General features: G+C 47.9%; 1 protein-coding gene across 1 annotated transcript in view; it reads right to left on the bottom strand.

The window, feature by feature from the left end:
* The window catches only part of mtmr7a (myotubularin related protein 7a), a 41,600-nt gene that overhangs the window by 8,328 nt on the left and 15,132 nt on the right, over window positions 1-18,140 (bottom strand). The window contains exons 6-7 of the mRNA XM_020502081.2: window positions 1,166-1,300; window positions 710-842 (exon numbers count right to left, since the gene is read on the bottom strand). Coding sequence (XP_020357670.1) covers window positions 710-842; window positions 1,166-1,300 — 268 coding nt within the window. The remainder of the gene's footprint in view (window positions 1-709; window positions 843-1,165; window positions 1,301-18,140) is intronic.

Here is an 18,140-nt window from a genome sequence, read left to right on the forward strand (position 1 = left end):
TGAACTGACATAGCTATCTACTGCATTGCCATGCAATCTGTTGCAGGACAAAGCCTCTCTCTTGCATTCTTCAGAACTCGTAGACTCCCTTGTGTTTCCAGGGGGCAAGGAGTTATCACAGCTAAGGCCAGATATTATTTTTCATACGCTAAATCACATAATTCTCACGCCCTCCGTCTCCCTCTTAAGGGGAAAAAGGTCCCAAATCGGCCACTCCAGGAAACAAAAATAGTTTGCAGATGAAATCCAGATGGATTCAATGTCTTCCTGGCCCTGCACATTGCCCAGAAACGCTCCTATGGGTCAACCTAAGTCCTGATTGCAGAGCAGAGCAGTCTGCATCGCTGCATATTAAAGCCACAGGGGTGGCAGGGGACCTGGTATATTGATTCCACTTAAAGAGAATGAAGTGGGATCACATTTGAGGGATCAAGATTAATCCAGTCTGGAACTGTATTGGGTTTAATAAAGTTGAGAGACAGTAGACAAAACAAACCTGTGGCTGTGAGTGAATATTACTTTGGCATTCTCTGAAATCAAGCTCTCAGTGATGTACTGAACAACACAGAGATTGGCTTTTATGGCTGAACGAGGTCTAGTGAGCCACAGAGTGATAGCTAGCTGGTCGACTGTAGAGTATTCATATGGATGCAATGTAAGATGATCTGCTACAGGCCTCCAACACTGTGGGAGTTGACCCGATTCATACCTTCTAGCATTTTCTGGAGGCTGTTCCTCATCACATGGATGTTCTCAATGCCTATGAACTGAAACTTGATGTTGGAGTAGTTGTCTTCGTTTTCATAGCCTTTCCCTGCTGCTCGGTTTGCTATTGCATTAAGCTGGAAAGACATACAGTACATACAGTTTAATCAAAGAGAAATCCTCAGAGAGACATGACTTTTAAAGACTAGATGGAGCAAGGCTTCCGCATGTTAAAGTTAGGATGAAGGTTGCCACTGTTTTTGTACATGTTGTGCATGTTCTGAACGGCATGAAGCCAGGCATTTAATGTGAGCTTGACCAGCTGACACCAGGCCCAAGATGAGCCCCTGGCCCCAGGGCCCAGCTGGCAAAGTGCTGCATTGAAAAACAAAGCTCCACCTGAACATACAGAATAGACGTTGTTGAAGGACTTCCATTGGCCCTGTGGCCAGGGGCTCACCTTGGGCCTGGTGTCCACCACATACATGAAGTCACTACGGGGGTTGGACCTCACAATGGCCTCCAGCATCTGCTCATCCTCTAGGCAGCGGGCACTGAAGCCAGACAGGGGCTGACTGCTACGACAGATGGCAGCCTGGAGAGGGGGTAGAAGGGAGAGAATTTACTCTAAAAACAATGTAATATACTATGTATACAAGGCCCTGTTGTACTATACAGTCAGAATAATGGCATATTCACACTGCTGATACATATTTAGGACAGAAACCTACATTTACCATAGTGATTATGTCTTGGCGTAATACAGGAACTGCACAATTTCATATTTTTGTATGAGGCGTGGGGGAGATTGGGCCAGCGACCCCTGTGTGGTTCCCAGAGTGACTTGTCCCCCACAGATCATACATACAGAGCAGCAGGGAGAACAGAGCCACATCTGAACACTGAACCCTGGGAACCTGACCTCACACATAAAACACTCTAACCCAGGCTGCAATATGAACTTTATATAGAGACTGGTCCACACTGTTCTACTGCAATATGAACTTTATATAGAGACTGGTCCCGACTGTACTACTGAAATAAGACATTTATATAGAGACTGGTCATCACTGTTTTACTGCAATATGAGCTTTATATAGAGACTGGTCCTCACTGTTCTACTGCAATATGAACTTTATTTAGAGACTGGTACTCACTGTTCTACTGCAATATGAACTTTATATAGAGATAGGTCCTCACTGTTCTACTGCAATATGAACTTTATATAGAATACTGCTCCTCAGTGTTCGACTGCAATATGAACTTTATATAGAGACTGGTCCCAACTGTTCAACTGCAATATGAACATTCTTTAGAGACTGGTCCTCACTGTTCAACTGCAATATGAACACTTATATAGAGACTGGTCCTCACTGTTCAACTGCAATATGAACACTTATATAGAGACTGGTCCTCACTGTTCCAATGCAATATGAACTTTATATAGAGACGGGTCCCTACCGTTCCACTGCAATATGAGCTTTATATAGAGACTGGTCCGCACTGTTCTACTGCAATATTAACTTTATATAGAGACGGGGCCCTACTGATCTACTGCAATATGAACTTTATATAGAGACTGGTCCTCACTCTTCTACTAAAATATGAGCTTTATATAGAGACTGGTCCGCACTGTTCTACTGCAATATGAACTTTATATAGAGACGGGTCCTCACTGTTCTACTGAAATATGAGCTTTATATCAAGACTGGGGGGGGGGGGGGGGGGGTACTGTCACGTTCTGAACTTAGTTCTTTTGTTATGTTTTTGTGTTAGTATGGTCAGGGCGTGAGTTGGGTCCTGCGCATTGGTCCTCCGATCCTTCCCACCGGGCTATGGCTGGTGGGAGACGTGGACCCAACTCCACCATAGTCTTTTCCTGCCTCTTTACCCGCCTCCGTGGCCTCTTTAGAGCGGCGACCCTCGACGCCGACCTCGGACTGGGGACCCTTGCAACGGGTCCCAATGGACGGGAGATTCCGGCAGCACCGGAGTAATGGACGGCTCTGGCAGCTCCTGACTCACCGGCGGCTCTGGCTCCTGACTGACCAGCGGCTCTGGTAGCTCCTGACTGACCGGAGGCTCTGGCAGCTCCTGACTGACGGGCGACTCTGGCAGCTCAGGACAGGCGGGAGACTCTGGCAGCTCAGGACAGGCGGGAGACTCTGGCAGCTCAGGACAGGCGGGAGACTCTGGCAGCTCAGGACAGGCGGGAGACTCTGGCAGCGCTGGACAGGCGGGAGACTCTGGCAGCTCTGGACAGGCGGGAGACTCTGGCAGCGCTGGACAGGCGGGAGACTCTGGCAGCGCTGGACAGGCGGGAGACTCTGGCAGCGCTGGACAGGCGGGAGACTCTGGCAGCGCTGGACAGGCGGGAGACTCTGGCAGCGCTGGACAGGCGGGAGACTCTGGCAGCGCTGGACAGGCGGGAGACTCTGGCAGCGCTGGGCAGGCGGGAGACTCTGGCAGCGCTGGGCAGGCGGGAGACTCTGGCAGCTCCTGACTGGCGGGCGACTCTGGCAGCGCTGGGCAGGCGGGAGACTCTGGCAGCGCTGGGCAGGCGGGAGACTGCCCAGACCGGACCGTGGATGCGCACTGGAGGTCTCGAGCACCGAGCCTGCCCAACCCTACCTGGCTGGATGCTCCCCATATCCTTCCACCGGGGTGTTATGCTGTGGAGCGCACGGTGTCCCCAGTGCGGGTGCATAGCCCGGTGTGGCACATTCCAGCTCCTCGTATCGGCCGGGCTAGAGTGGGCATCGAGCCAGGTGCCATGAAGCCGGCTCTACGCATCTGGTCTCCAGTGCGTCTCCTTGGGCCGGCGTACATGGCACCAGCCTTACACATTGTGTCCCCGGTTCGCCAGCACAGCCCAGTGCGGCCTATTCCACCTCGCCGCACTGGTCGGGCTACGGTGAGCATTCAACCAGGTAATGTTGAGAGAGAGCTCCAGTGTGCCTGCACGGTCTGGTCTTTCCAGTTCCACCTCCACTCACCAGCCCTCCGGTGGCAGCCCCTCGCACCAGGCTGTCTCTTCGTCTTCTGCCTACAGGGTCTCCCGCCTGTCCAGAGCTGCTAGAGTCTCCCGTCTGACCAGAGCTGCTAGAGTCTCCCGCCTGTCCAGAGCTGCTAGAGTCTCCCGCCTGTCCAGAGCTGCTAGTCTCCCGCCTGTCCAGAGCTGCTAGAGTCTCCCGCCTGTCCAGAGCTGCAAGAGTCTCCCGCCTGTCCAGAGCTGCTTGAATCTCTCACCTGTCCAGAGCTGCTAGAGTCTCCCACCTGTCCTGAGCTGCTAGAGCCGCCAGTCTGTCCTGAGCCATCAGTCAGCCAGGAGCTGCCAGAGCCGTCAGTCAGCCAGGAGCTGCCAGAGCCGTCAGTCAGCCAGGAGCTGCCAGAGCCATCAGTCAGCCAGGAGCTGCCAGAGCCACCAGCCAGTCACGCCCTGACCATAGTTTGCTTTCTATGTGTCTATGTTAGTTGCTTGTGTCAGCACATTTTGGTATATAGCTTCACGGTCGTTTTTCGTTTCTGGTTTTGTATTCAGTGTTCAGTGCTTTCTTTAATTAAAATATCATCATGAACACATATCACGCTGCATTTTGGTCCGCTTCTTACGACGATCGTGACAGGTCCTCACTGTTCTACAGTAGATACATAGGCACACAGATGTAGTAGTCATCAGTCCTGTGCAGAGATTGAAGCCGGTTGTATGTCTAATTCACTCTGCTCTGACTCTGGTCTCTAGGGTGGGTCATACATGGGCTGCATTCCAAATAGCACCATATTGGGCCCTGGTCAAAAGTAGTGTGCTATATAAGGAATAGGGTGCTATTTGGGACACACATGCCCTCATACCGTACTTCATAGAAGTGCATTGAAAAGAAAAGATTTGTTCATCAGATTGGAGCCCTGGGTTTCCTTGGGAAGTGAAGCCTGTGCCAGAAAAGCCCAGCCCTGTCTGAACTAGATACTGCAAGGAGCTGCAAGGAGCCTGGCCTGAACCTTATCACAGCCATGTATACTGCTAGGAGCATGGCCTGAAGCTTATCATAGCCATGTAAACTGCTAGGAGCCTGACCTGAATCTTATCACAGCCATATATACTGCTAGGAGCTTGGCCTGAACCGTATCACAGCCATATATACTGCTAGGAGCCTGACCTGAACCGTATCACAGCCATATATACTGCTAGGAGCCTGACCTGAACCTTATCATATCCATATATACTGCAAGGAGCCTGGCCTGAACCTTATCACAGCAATGTATACTGCTAGGAGCCTGACCTGAAACTTATCACAGCCATATATACTGCTAGTAGCCTTGCCTGGAGCTTATCAAAGCCATATACACTGCTAGGAGCCTGACCTGAATCTTAAAGAGTTACTTGTCTAACAGAACACAGAGGGTGTTCTTTAATGGAAGCCTATCATACAATCCAGTTAGAATCAGGAATTCCCCTGGGTAGCTGTTTAGGCACCTTGCTTTTTTCAATTTTTACAAACGACATGCCACTGACTGAGTAAAGCCAGAGTTTATATGTATGCGGATGACTCAACACTATACACATCAGCTGCTACAGCGACTAAAATGACTGCAACACTCAACAAAGAGCTGCAGTTGGTTTAAGAGTGGATGGCAAGGAATAAGTTAGCCCTAAATATTTCTAAAACTGAAAGCATTGTATTTGGAACAAAACACTCACTGCAACCTAAACCTCAACTAAATCTTGTAATAAACTATTTGGAAATTGAGCAAGTTGAGATGACTAAACTGCTTGGAGTAACACTAGATTGTAAACTGTCATGGTCAAAACATATTGATGCAGTAGTAGCTAAAATGGGGAGAAGTCTGTCTATAATAAAGAGATGCTCTGCTCTTCTTAACAACACTATCAACAAGGCAGGTCCTACAGGCCGTAGTATTGTCGCACCTTGACTACTGTTCAGTCGTGTGGTCAAGTGCCACAAAAAAGGACTTTGCAATGGACTCAGAACAGGGCAGCACGGCTGGCCCTTGGATATACAGAGAGCTAATATTAATAATACGCATGTCAATCTCTCCTGGCTGAAAGTGGAGGAGAGATTAACTTCATCACTACTTTTATTTATGAGAGGTATTGACATGTTGAATGCACCGAGCTGTCTGTCTAAACTACTGGCACACAGCTTGGACACCCATGCATACCCCACAAGACATGCCACAAGAGGTCTCTTCACAGTCCCCAAGTCCAGAGCAGACTATGCATTCAACACAGTACTACATAGAGCCATGACTACATGGAACTCTATTCCACATCAAGTAACTGACGAAATCAGTCAAATTGGATTGAAAAAACAGATAAAAAAAACACCTTATGGAACAGCAGGGACTGTGAAGCAACACAAACATTGGCACAGACACATGCATACACACACGATAACATACACACTATACATACACATGGATTCAGTACTGTAGATATGTGGTAGTGGTGGAGTAGGGGCCAGAGGGCACACAGTGTGTTGTGAAATCTGTGAATGTATTGTAAAATTTTGTAACGGCTTCTAGAGGTAGTGGGTGGAGGAGTCAGGCGCAGAGAGCAGGGTAGTTCAAAATGTGGATCTTTTATTTCCAAAAAACAGAGAGACGGTCACGCCACACACACAAGGGCGCATAAAGACCCAGTCCAACAAACAGGATGAAACTGTTCGGAAAATGGAATCCACAAAATATTCACACACCATAAACAGAACAACAAGTCCACACAAAAGCCGACGGGCCTTACCGGGTTTAAATAGCCCACAACCAAAACCTAAACACGAAACAGGTGCAACTAATCAGACACAACTAAATGAAACAGGAAAGTGAATCGGTGGCAGCTAGTAGCCCGGCGACGACGACCGCCGAGCGCCGCCCGAACAGGAAGAGGCACCATCTTCGGCGGGATTCGTGGCAGTACCCCCCCCGACCCCGGCCTCGAGGGCGAACCGGAGGGCGAGATGCAGGGCGATCCGGGTGGAGGCGGTGGAAGTCCTTCAAGGGGGAAAATGTCCCCCACTGGTACCCAGCACCTCTCCTCCGGACCGTACCCCTCCCAGTCCACGAGGTACTGCAGGCCCCTCATCCGGCGTCTCGAGTCCAGAATAGCTCGTACCGTGTACGCCGGGGACCCCTCGATGTCCAGAGGGGGCGGAGGGACCTCCGGCACCTCACCTTCTTGTAGGGGACCAGCTACCACCGGCCTGAGGAGAGACACATGAAACAACGGGTTAATGCGATAGTAAAAGGGAAGTTGTAATCTATAACACACCTCGTTTATCCTCCTCAGGACTTTAAATGGCCCCACACACTGCGGCCCCAGCTTCCGGCAGGGCAGGCAGAGGGGCAGGTTTCGGGTCGAGAGCCAGACCCTGTCCCCTGGTGCGAACACAGGGGCCTCACTGCAGTGGTGGTCAGCGCTCTTCTTCTGCCGTCCACCAGCCTGCTTGAGAGCGTCCTGGACTGCCCGCCAGGTCTCCCTAGAGCGCTGTACCCACTCCTCCACCGCAGGAGCTTCGGTCTGACTCTGATGCCACGGAGCCAGGACCGGCTGGTAGCCCAGCACGCATTGGAATGGCGACATGTTCGTTGAGGAGTGACGGAGTGAGTTCTGGTCCGCCTATGGGACGTACCTCGCCCATTCTCCTGGCCGGTCCTGGCAATACGACCGCAGAAACCGACCCACTTCCTGGTTCACTCTCTGAGACACAGGAGGAGACATAGAGCCTCACATCCTTGGCTAAGGTGGGCCACCAGTATTTCCCCCTAAGACCCCGCACTGTCCTTGCAATCCCAGGATGACCTGAAGAAGGTAGTGTGTGAGCCCACCGAATCAATTGATCACGGACACCAAGCGGCACGTACCTGAGACCGGTCGGACACTGTGAAGGCGCAGGTTCCAACCGAAACGCCCGCTTGATGTCCGCGTCCACCTTCCATACCACCGGAGCCACCAGCCTAGAAGCTGGAAGGATGGGAGTAGGATCGATGGACCGGTCCTCAGTGTCATAGAGACGGGACAGCGCGTCGGCCTTAGTGTTGAGGGAACCTGGTCTATAAGAGATCGTAAATCTAAATCGGGTAAAGACGGCCCACCTAGCCTGACGCGGATTCAGTCTCCTCGCCGCCCGGATATACTCCAGATTGCGGTGGTCAGTCCAGGTGAGGAAAGGGTGCTTAGCCCCCTCAAGCCAGTGTCTCCACACCTTCAGGGCTTTTACCATAGCTAGCAACTCCCGGTCCCCCACATCATAGTTCCGCTCCGCCGGACCCAGCTTCTTAGAAAAGAAAGCGCAGGGGTGAAGCTTCGGTGGCGTGCCCGAGCGCTGTGACAGCACGGCTCCAACCCCAGCCTCGGACGCATCCACCTCCGCTATGAACGCTAACGAAGGGTCCGGATGCGCCAACACCGGCGTGTCAGTAAACAGCGCCTTCAACTGGTTGAAAACTCCATCTGCCTCGGCCGACCACCATAAACGCACCGGCCGCCCCTTCAGCAGTGAGGTAATAGGCGCCGCCACTTGGCCAAAACCCTGGATAAACCTCCGGTAGTAATTGGCAAACCCTAAAAACCGCTGCACCTCCTTTACCATGGTCGGACTCGGCCAATTACGCACGGTGTTAACGCGGTCACACTCCATCACCACCCCCGAGGTGGAAATGCGATAACCCAGGAAGGAAACGGCCTTGACGTATAGGTCATGCTCCAGCAGTCGCCCAAGTACCTTGTGTACTAGGGAGACATGCGCAGCCCATGTGGCAGAATAGATCAAGATGTCATCAATGTATACCACCACACCCTGCCCGTGCAGGTCCCTGAGAATCTCATCTACAAAGGATTGAAAGACGGCTGGAGCATTCTTTAACCCATACGGCATGACGAGGTACTCATAGTGGCCACCAGATTATACGCGCTCCTGAGGTCCAGTTTTGTGAAAAAACAAGCTCCGTGGAATGATTACACCGCCGTAGCGATGAGAGGTAACGGACAACTAAATCCCACTGTGATCGAAAATAGACCTCCCTCCTTTTTTTCACCAAAAATAAACTCGAGGAGACGGGTAACATGGAGGGCCGAATGTACCCCTGTCTCAGAGATTCCTTGACATATGTCTCCATAGCCAACGTCTCCTCCTGTGACAATGGGTACACATGACTCCTGGGAAGTGCAGCGTTCTCCTGGAGGTTTATCACGCAATCCCCCCGTCGATGGGGTAATTTAGTCGCCTTTTTTTTTATTACAAAAAGCGATAGCCAAATCGGCATATTCTGGGGAAATGCGCACAGTGGAAACCTGGTCTGGACTCTCTACCGACGTGGCACCGATGGAAACTCCTATACACCTACCTAAACACTCCTCTGACCACCCCTGAAGAGCCCCCTGTCTCCAGGAAATGAGGGGATTGGGAATAGCCAGCCAGGGAATCCCCAACGCCACTGGAAACACAGGTGAATCAATAAGGTAGAAACTGATCCGCTCCCTATGATCCCCCTGCGTTACCATGTCCAGCGGAATCGTGGCCTTCCTGACCAGCCCTGACCCTAACAGTCGGCTATCTAATGGAGTGCACGGGGAAAGGTGGGTCTATCTGCACCAACGGAATCCCCAACTTACGGGCGAGTCCGCAATCCATAAGACTAGTGCCTTCTGCTGGAGAGAGGGAAAAAACGCAGGGAAAAAATAAATAAAAACATGTGACCAACAAGGAGCTCTGGGTGAGTTTGGTGCCTACTCACCTGGGGTGGCCGAGAAGTGTTCCGCCTGCCATCTCAACTCCCAGACGGACTCCTCCAGCACCGGTCCGAAGTGTGTCCTCTCTGGCCGCAGTAGGTGCAGGAGGAGCCTCCTCCCCTGGTCCCCCTAGATGCAGCTCCTCCTAACTCCATCGGAGTTGGAGCGGGAGGGCTGGGAGGTGGAACTGACAGGACCCCCTCTGAACGCCTGCGGGCAGCTAGCAGGTTGTCCAGTCGGATCGACATGTCTATAAGCTCGTCGAGGGAGAGTGTGGTGTCCCGACAAACTAGCTCCCTGCGGACGTCCTCCCGGAGGCTGCATCGGTAGTGGTCCCTCAGGGCCCTGTCATTCCACCCCGCACCAGAAGCCAAGGTCCAGAACTCCAAGGCGAAGTATTGCGCGCTCCTCATCTCCTGTCTGAGGTGAAACAGTCGCTCACCTGCCGCTCGGCCCTCTGGAGGGTGGTCGAACATGGCCCGAAAAACGGCGGGTGAACTCCGGGTAGTGGTCCCGAGCCGAGTCTGGGCCGTTCCAGACCACGTTGGCCCATTCCAGGGTTCTACCCATCAAACAGGAGACGAGGAGGCTCACACTTTCCTCACACGAGGTAGTTGGACGAACAGTAGCCAGGTAGAGCTCAAGCTGGAGCAAAACACCCTGGCACCCAGCTGCCGCTCCATCGTACACCCTCGGGGGCGCGAGACCTAACGCGCTGGGACCAGTCGATGGCGTTGGAGGAGTGGGTTGCGTCATCTGTGGGGGAGCTGGGGCGGATGTCGGGAGACCACTCCTCTCCCATCACTCCATCCTCTCCATCATCAGGTCCATCGCTGAACCGATCTGATGGAGGATGGTTGTGTGATGGAGGACGCGCTCCTCCATCGATGGAAGAGGGGTGGTCGCTGCTCCTGCTGACTCCATGGTTGGTGCGGGCTTCTGTAACGGCTTCTAGAGGTAGTGGGTGGAGGAGTCAGGCGCAGAGAGCAGGGTAGTTCAAAGATGTGGATCTTTTATTTCCAAAAAACAGAGAGACGGTCATGCCACACACACATGAGGGCGCATAAAGACCCAGTCCAACAAACAGGACGAAACTGTTCGGAAAATGGAATCCACAAAATATTCACACACCATAAACAGAAAAACAAGCCCACACAAAAGCCGACGGACCTACAAGGTTTAAATAGCCCACAACCAAAACCTAAACACGAAACAGGTGCAACTAATCAGACACAACTAAATGAAACAGAAAAGGGAATCTGTGGCAGCTAGTAGTCCGGCGACGACGACCACCGAGCGCTGCCCGAACAGGTAGAGGCACCATCTTCGGCGGGTTTCGTGACACATTTTAAAATAGTTTAAACTGCCTTAATTTTGCTGGACCCCAGGAAGAGTATCTGCTGCTTTGGCAGCAGCTAATGGGGATCCATAACAAATACAAATCACAGCCTGACCTGAACCTAATCACAGCAATACAGTGCCTTGCAAAAGTATTCACCCCCCTTGGCTTTTTTACTATTTTGATGCATTACAACCTGTAATTTATATGGATTTTTATTTGGAGATCATGTAATGGACATACACGAAAAAGCTCAAATTGGTGAAGTGAAAAAAAAAAAAAAACTTGTTTCATAAGATTCTAAAACATAAAAAACGGAAAAGTGGTGCGTGCATATGTATTCACCACCTTTGCCAAGATGCCCCTAAATAAGATCTGGTGCAATTAATTACCTTCAGAAGTCATATAATTAGTTAAATAAAGCCCACCTGTGTGAAATCTTAGTATACAGTTGAAGTCAGAAGTTTACATACACCTTAGCCAACTACATTTAAACTCAGTTTTTCACAATTCCTGACATGAAAATTCCCTGTCTTAGGTCAGTTAGGATCACCACTTTATTTTAAGAATGTGAAATGTCAGAATAATAGTAGAGAGAATGATTTATTTCAGCTTATATTTCTTTCATCACATTCCCAGTGGGTCAGAAGTTTACATACACTCAATTAGTATTTGGTAACATTGCCTTTAAATTGTTTAACTTGGGTCAAATGTTTCAGGTTTCAGGTCCCACAATAAGTTGGTTGAATTTTGGCCAATTCCTCCTGACAGAGCTGGTGTAACTGAGTCAGGTTTGTAGGCCTCCTTGCTCGCACACGCTTTTTCAGTTCTGCCCACAAATTTTCTATAGGATTGAGGTGAGGGCTTTGTGATGGCCACTCCAATACCTTAACTTTGTTGTCCTTACGCCACTTTGATACAACTTTGGAAGTATGCTTGGGGTCATTGTACATTTGGAAGACCCATTTGCGACCAAGCTTTAACTTCCTGACTGATGTCTTATAGAGACTGTTGTTTCAATATATCCACATAATTTTCCTACATCATGACGCCATTTATTTTTTGAAGTGCACCTGTTCCTTCTGCAGCAAAGCACCCACACAACATGATGCTGCCACCCCAGTTCTTCACGGTTGGGAAGGTTTTCTTCGGCTTGCAAACCTCTCCCTTTTTCCTCCAAACATAACGATGGTCATTATGGCCAAACAGTTTTATTTTTGTTTCATCAGACCAGAGGACATTTCTCCAAAAAGCACAATCTTTGTCCCCATGTGCAGTTGCAAACTGTAGACCATAGATGAACGTGTTACCTTCAGGCGTGTGGAAATTGCTCCCAAGGATGAACCAGACATGTGGAGGTCTACAATTTGTTTTCTGAGGTCTTGGCTGATTTCTTTAGATTTTTCCATGATGTCAAGCATAGAGGCACTGAGTTTGAAGGTAGGCCTTGAAATGAATCCACAGGTACACCTCCAATTGACTCAAATGATGTCAATTATCCTATCAGAAGCTTCTAAAGCCATGACATCATTTTCTGGAATTTTCCAAGCTGTTTAAAACTTCTTAGGGCTGCAATCCAGTTAACGGGATGACAACAGCCAGTGAAAGTGCAGAGCGCCAAATTCAAACAGAAATCTCACAATTAAAATTCCTCAAACGTACATGTATTTTATACAATTTTAAAGGTCATCTTGTTGTTAATCCCACCAAAGTGTCCGATTTCAAATATTCTTTACAGCGAAAGCACCACAAACGATTATGTTAGGTCACCACCTAGTCACAGAAAAATTCAGCAATTTTTCCAGCCAAAGAGAGTAGTCACAAAAAGCACAAATAGAGATAAAAATGAATCACTAACCTTTGATGATCATCATCAGATGACACTCATAGGACTTCTTGTTTTGTTTGATAAAGTGCATATTTATATTTTAAAAATCTAATTTTACATTGGCGTGTTACGTTCAGTAGTTCTAAAACATGCAGTGATTGTGCAGAGAGCCACATCTATTTACAGAAATACTCATTATAGATGCCGATGAAAATACAATTGTTAGACATGGAAATATAGATACATTTCTTTTTAATGCAACCGCTGTGTCAGATTTTTTTTTTACTTAACGGAAAAAGCAAACCATGCAATAATCTGAGTACAGCTTTCAAACAACAAAGCAGCCAAAAAGATATCCGCCATATTGGGTAGTCAACAGAAGTCAGAAATAGCATTATAAATATTCACTTACCTTTGATTATCTTCATCAGAATGCACTCCCAGGAATCCCAGTTCCACATTAAATGTTTAATTTAGTTCGATAATGTCCATCATTTATGTCCAAAGAGCTACTTTTGTGAGCTCGTTTGGTAAACAAATCCAAAGTCATGAAGCGCGTTCCCTAGTTGCATACGAAATGTCAAAAAGTTCCGTTCCTGTCCGTAGAAACATGTCAAAAGATGTATGGACTCAATCTTTAGGATGTTTTTAACATAAAACGTCAATAATGTTCCAACCGGAGAATTCCATTGTCTTCAGAAGTGCGATGGAACAGAGCTCCCTCTCATGTGAACGTGCATGGTCAAAGCATGGTCAGCTCATGGCAGACCTTACTCATTCCCTTCTCATTCGGTCCCACTTCACAGTAGAATCCTCAAACAAGTTTCTAAAGACGGTTGACATCTAGTGAAAGCCTTAGGAAGTGCAACATAACCAATATCCCACTGTGTTTTCAATAGGGGCTGGGTTGAAAATCTACCAACCTCAGATTTCCCACTTCCTGTTTGGATTTCTTCTCAGGTTTTTGCCTGCCATATGAGTTCTATTATACTCACAGACATCATTCAAACAGTTCTAGAAACTTCAGAGTGTTTCCTATCCAATACTAATAATACTATGCATATATTAGCAACTGGGACTGAGGAGCAGGCCGTTTACTCTGGGCACCTCTGGGCACCTTTCATCCAAGCTACTCAATACTGCCTCTGCAGCCATGAGAAGTTAAAGGCACAGTCAACTTAGTGTATGTAAACTTCTGACCTACTGGAATTGTGATACAGTGAATTACAAGTGAAATAATCTGTCTGTAAACAATTGTTGGAAAAACTATGCACAAAGTAGAAGTCCTAACCGACATGCCAAAACTATAGTTTCTTATCAAGAAATTTGTGGAGTGGTTGAAAAACTAGTTTTAATGACTCCAACCTAAGTGTATGTAACCTGTATATACACACCTCTTCTGAAAGGCCCCAGCGTCTGCTACACCACTAAGCAATGGGCACCACCAAGCAAGCGGCCCCATGAATACCAAGGAGCTCTCCAAACAGGTCAGGGACAAAGTTGTGGAGAAGTAAAGATCAGGGTTGGGTTAGAAAAAAACATCCAAAACTTCAAACATCCCACGGAGCAGCATTAAATCCATTATTAAAGCATTGAAAGAATATGGCGCCACAACAAACCTGCCAAGAGAGGGCCGCCCACCAAAATTCACAGACCAGGCAAGGAGGGCATTAATCAGAGAGGCCACAAAGAGACCAAAGATAACCCTGAAGGAGCTGCACTCCACAGAGCTGGGCTTTACGGAAGAGTGGCCATTGCTTAAAGAAAAAAAATAAGCAAATACATTTGGTGTTCACCAAAAGGCACGTGGGAGACTCCCCAAACATATGGAAGAAGGTACTCTGGTCAGATGAGAAAAAATGTAGCATTTTGGCCATCAAGGAAAATGGTATGTCTGGCGCCAACCCAACACCTCTCATCACCCAAGAACACCATCCCCACAGTGAAGCATGGTGGTGGCAGCATCATGCTGTGGGAATGTTTTTCATCGGCAGCGACTGGGAAACTGGTCAGAATTGAAGGAATGATGGATGGCGCTAAATACAGGAAAATCTTAAGGCAAACCTGTTTCAGTCTTCCAGAGATTGGACGGAGGTTCACCTTCCAGCAGGACAATGACCCTAAGCATACTGCTAAAGCAGCACTCGTGTAGTTTAAGGGAAAACATTTAAATGACTTGGAATGGCCTAGTCAAAGCCCAGACCTCAATCCAATTGAGAATCTGTGGTATGACTTAAAGATTACTGTACACCAGCGGAACCCATCCAACTTGAAGGAGTTGGAGCAGTTTTGCCTTGAAGAATGGGCAAAAATCCCAGTGGCTGAATGTGCCAAGCTTATAGAGACATACGCCAAGAGACTTGCAGCTGTAATTTCTGCAAAAGGTGGATCAACATCTTTGGGGGGTGAATAGTTACGCACGCTCAGGTACTCTGTTTTTTTGTTTTACTTCTTGTTTGTTTCACCCCCCCAAAAATTTTGCATCTTCAAAGTGTTAATAAGCATGTTGTGTAAATCAAATGATACAAACCAGGTTGTAAGGCAACAAAATAGTAAAAATGCCTAGGGGGTGAATACTTTCGCAAGCCACTGTACTTAAGAATATCAATAAGAAGAGACATGCATGGGCCAAGAAACACGACCAATGGGCATTAGGCCGGTGGAAATCTGTCCTTTGGTCTGATGAGTCCAAATGTGAGATTTTTGGTTCCAACCGCTGTGTCTTTGTGAGACGCAGAGTAGGTGAACGGATGTACTCCGCATGTGTGGTTGCCACCGTGAAGCATGGAGGTGTGATGGTGCTTTGCTGGTGACACTGTCAATGAATTATGTATAATTCAAGTAGCCTATCAGAAGCTTCTAAAGCCATAACATCATTTTCTGGAACCTTATCACAGCCATATATACTGCTACGAGCCTGACCTGAACCTTATCACATCATATTCATAGATACTGCTAGGAACCTGGCCTGAACCTTATCACAGCCATATACACTGCTAGGAGGTTGGTGGCACCTTAATCGGGAAGGATGGTGTCGTGGTAATGGCTGGAACGGAATGGTATAGAATATATCAAACATATGGTTTCCATGTATTTGATGCCATTCCATTTGCTCCGTTCCAGCTATTATTATTAGCCTGAGCAGCCTCCACTGCATACTTCTAAAAGCATGACATGAAGCTTATCACAAGCAATGGGCCTGGTTAAGGAGTGGTCGATGGCCTCCCTGGGGAGCAATGGGCCTGGCTAAGAAAGTATTATAATAGTTCCAAAAGCAGAGCGTGGCTCCTGCTCAGTATGGCCAGAGGATATGCTTGGTCATCCCAGACTCACTCACACACTGGGATTAGCAAAGGCCACTGACCAGCAGAACAAGGTCTCCAATGAAATAACATGACTTGGAATTACTAAGTACTTCTGATGTACAAGAGTTATCAACAGCATGGAGATTGTAACCTCAAGGGTCAAATGAACAATTTAGCCATTTTAGCAGGCACTGTTATCAAGAGCGACTTACAGTAGTGAGTGCATATATTTTCATACTTTTCTGTCATGGTCCCCCTTGGGAATCGAACACACAACCCTGGTGTTGCAAGCACCATGCACTACCAACTGAGCCACACCTGACATTTCCTGGTTAAACAGAGTTCAACAAAAATAAAATAGGAATATTCCAGCAGCATTTCACAGAATTGGGTAGAATTTTGTATAAATATACACTACTGTTCAAAAGTTTGGGGTCACTTAGAAATGTCCTTGTTTTTGAAAGAAAAGCCCATTTTTTGTCCATTAAAATAACATCAAATTGTTCAGAAATACAGTGTAGATGTTGTAAATGACTATTGAAGCTGGAAACGGCTGATTTTTAATGGAATATCTACATAGGCGTACAGAGGCCCATTATCAGCAACCATCACTCCTGTGTTCCAATGGCACGTTGTTTTAGCTAATCCAAGTTTATCATTTTAAAAGGCTAATTGATCATTAGAAAACCCTTTTGCTATTATATTAGCACAGCTGAAAACTGTTAAGCTAAATAAAGAAGCAATAAAACTGGCCTTCTTTAGACTAGCTAAGTATCTGGAGCATCAGCATTTGTGGGTTCGATTACAGGCTCAAAAGGGCCAGAAATAAAGCACTTTCTTCTGAAACTCATCAGCCTATTCTTGTTCTGGGAAATGAAGGCTATTCCATGCGAGACATTGCCAAGAAACTGAAGATCTCGTACAACGCTGTGTAGTACTCCCTTCACAGAACAGGTCAAACTGGCCCTAACCAGAATAGAAAGAGGAGTGGGAGGCCCCGGTGCACAACTGAGCAAGAGGACAAGTACATTAGAGTGTCTAGTTTGACAAACAGACGCCTCACAAGTCCTCAACTGACAGCTTCATTAAATAGTACCAGTCTCAATGTCAACAGCGAAGAGGAGACTCCGGGATGATGGCCTTCTAGGCAGAGTTGCAAAGAAAAAGCCGTATCTCAGACTGGCCAATAAGAAGAAAAGATTAAGATGGGCAAAAGAACACAGGCAATGGCCAGAGGAACTCTGCCTAGAAGGCCAGCATCCCGGAGTCGCCTCTTCACTGTTGACGTTGAGACAAAGTATTTATATACACTGCTCAAAAAAATTAAGGGAACACTAAAATAACACATCCTAGATCTGAATGAAATGAAATATTCGCATTAAATACTTTTTTCTTTACATAGTTGAATGTGCTGACAACAAAATCACACAAAAATTATCAATGGAAATCAAATTTATCAACCCATGGAGGTCTGGATTTGGAGTCACACTCAAAATTAAAGTGGAAAACCACACTACAGGCTGATCCAACTTTGATGTAATGTCCTTAAAACAAGTCAAAATGAGGCTCAGTAGTGTGTGTGGCCTCCACGTGCCTGTATGACCTCCCTAAAACGCCTGGGCATGCTCCTGATGAGGTGGCGGATGGTCTCCTGAGGGATCTCCTCCCAGACCTGGACTAAAGCATCCGCCAACTCCTGGACAGTCTGTGGTGCAACGTGGATGGAGCGAGACATGATGTCCCAGATGTGCTCAATTGGATTCAGGTCTGGGGAACGGGCGGGCCAGTCCATAGCATCAATGCCTTCCTCTTGCAGGAACTGCTGACACACTCCAGCCACATGAGGTCTAGCATTGTCTTGCATTAGGAGGAACCCAGGGCCAACCGCACCAGCATATGGTCTCACAAGGGGTCTGAGGATCTCATCTCGGTACCTAATGGCAGTCAGGCTACCTCTGGCGAGCACATGGAGGGCTGTGCGGCTCCCCAAAGAAATGCCACCCCACACCATGACTGACCCACCGCCAAACCGGTCATGCTGGAGGATGTTGCAGGCAGCAGAACGTTCTCCACGGCGTCTCCAGACTGTCACGTCTGTCACATGTGCTCAGTGTGAACCTGCTTTCATCTGTGAAGAGCACATGGCGCCAGTGGCAAATTTGCCAATCTTGGTGTTCTCTGGCAAATGCCAAACGTCCTGCACGGTGTTGGCTGTAA

Source organism: Oncorhynchus kisutch, linkage group LG15 (genome assembly GCF_002021735.2).
Source record: "Oncorhynchus kisutch isolate 150728-3 linkage group LG15, Okis_V2, whole genome shotgun sequence".
Lineage (NCBI taxonomy): Eukaryota > Metazoa > Chordata > Actinopteri > Salmoniformes > Salmonidae > Oncorhynchus > Oncorhynchus kisutch.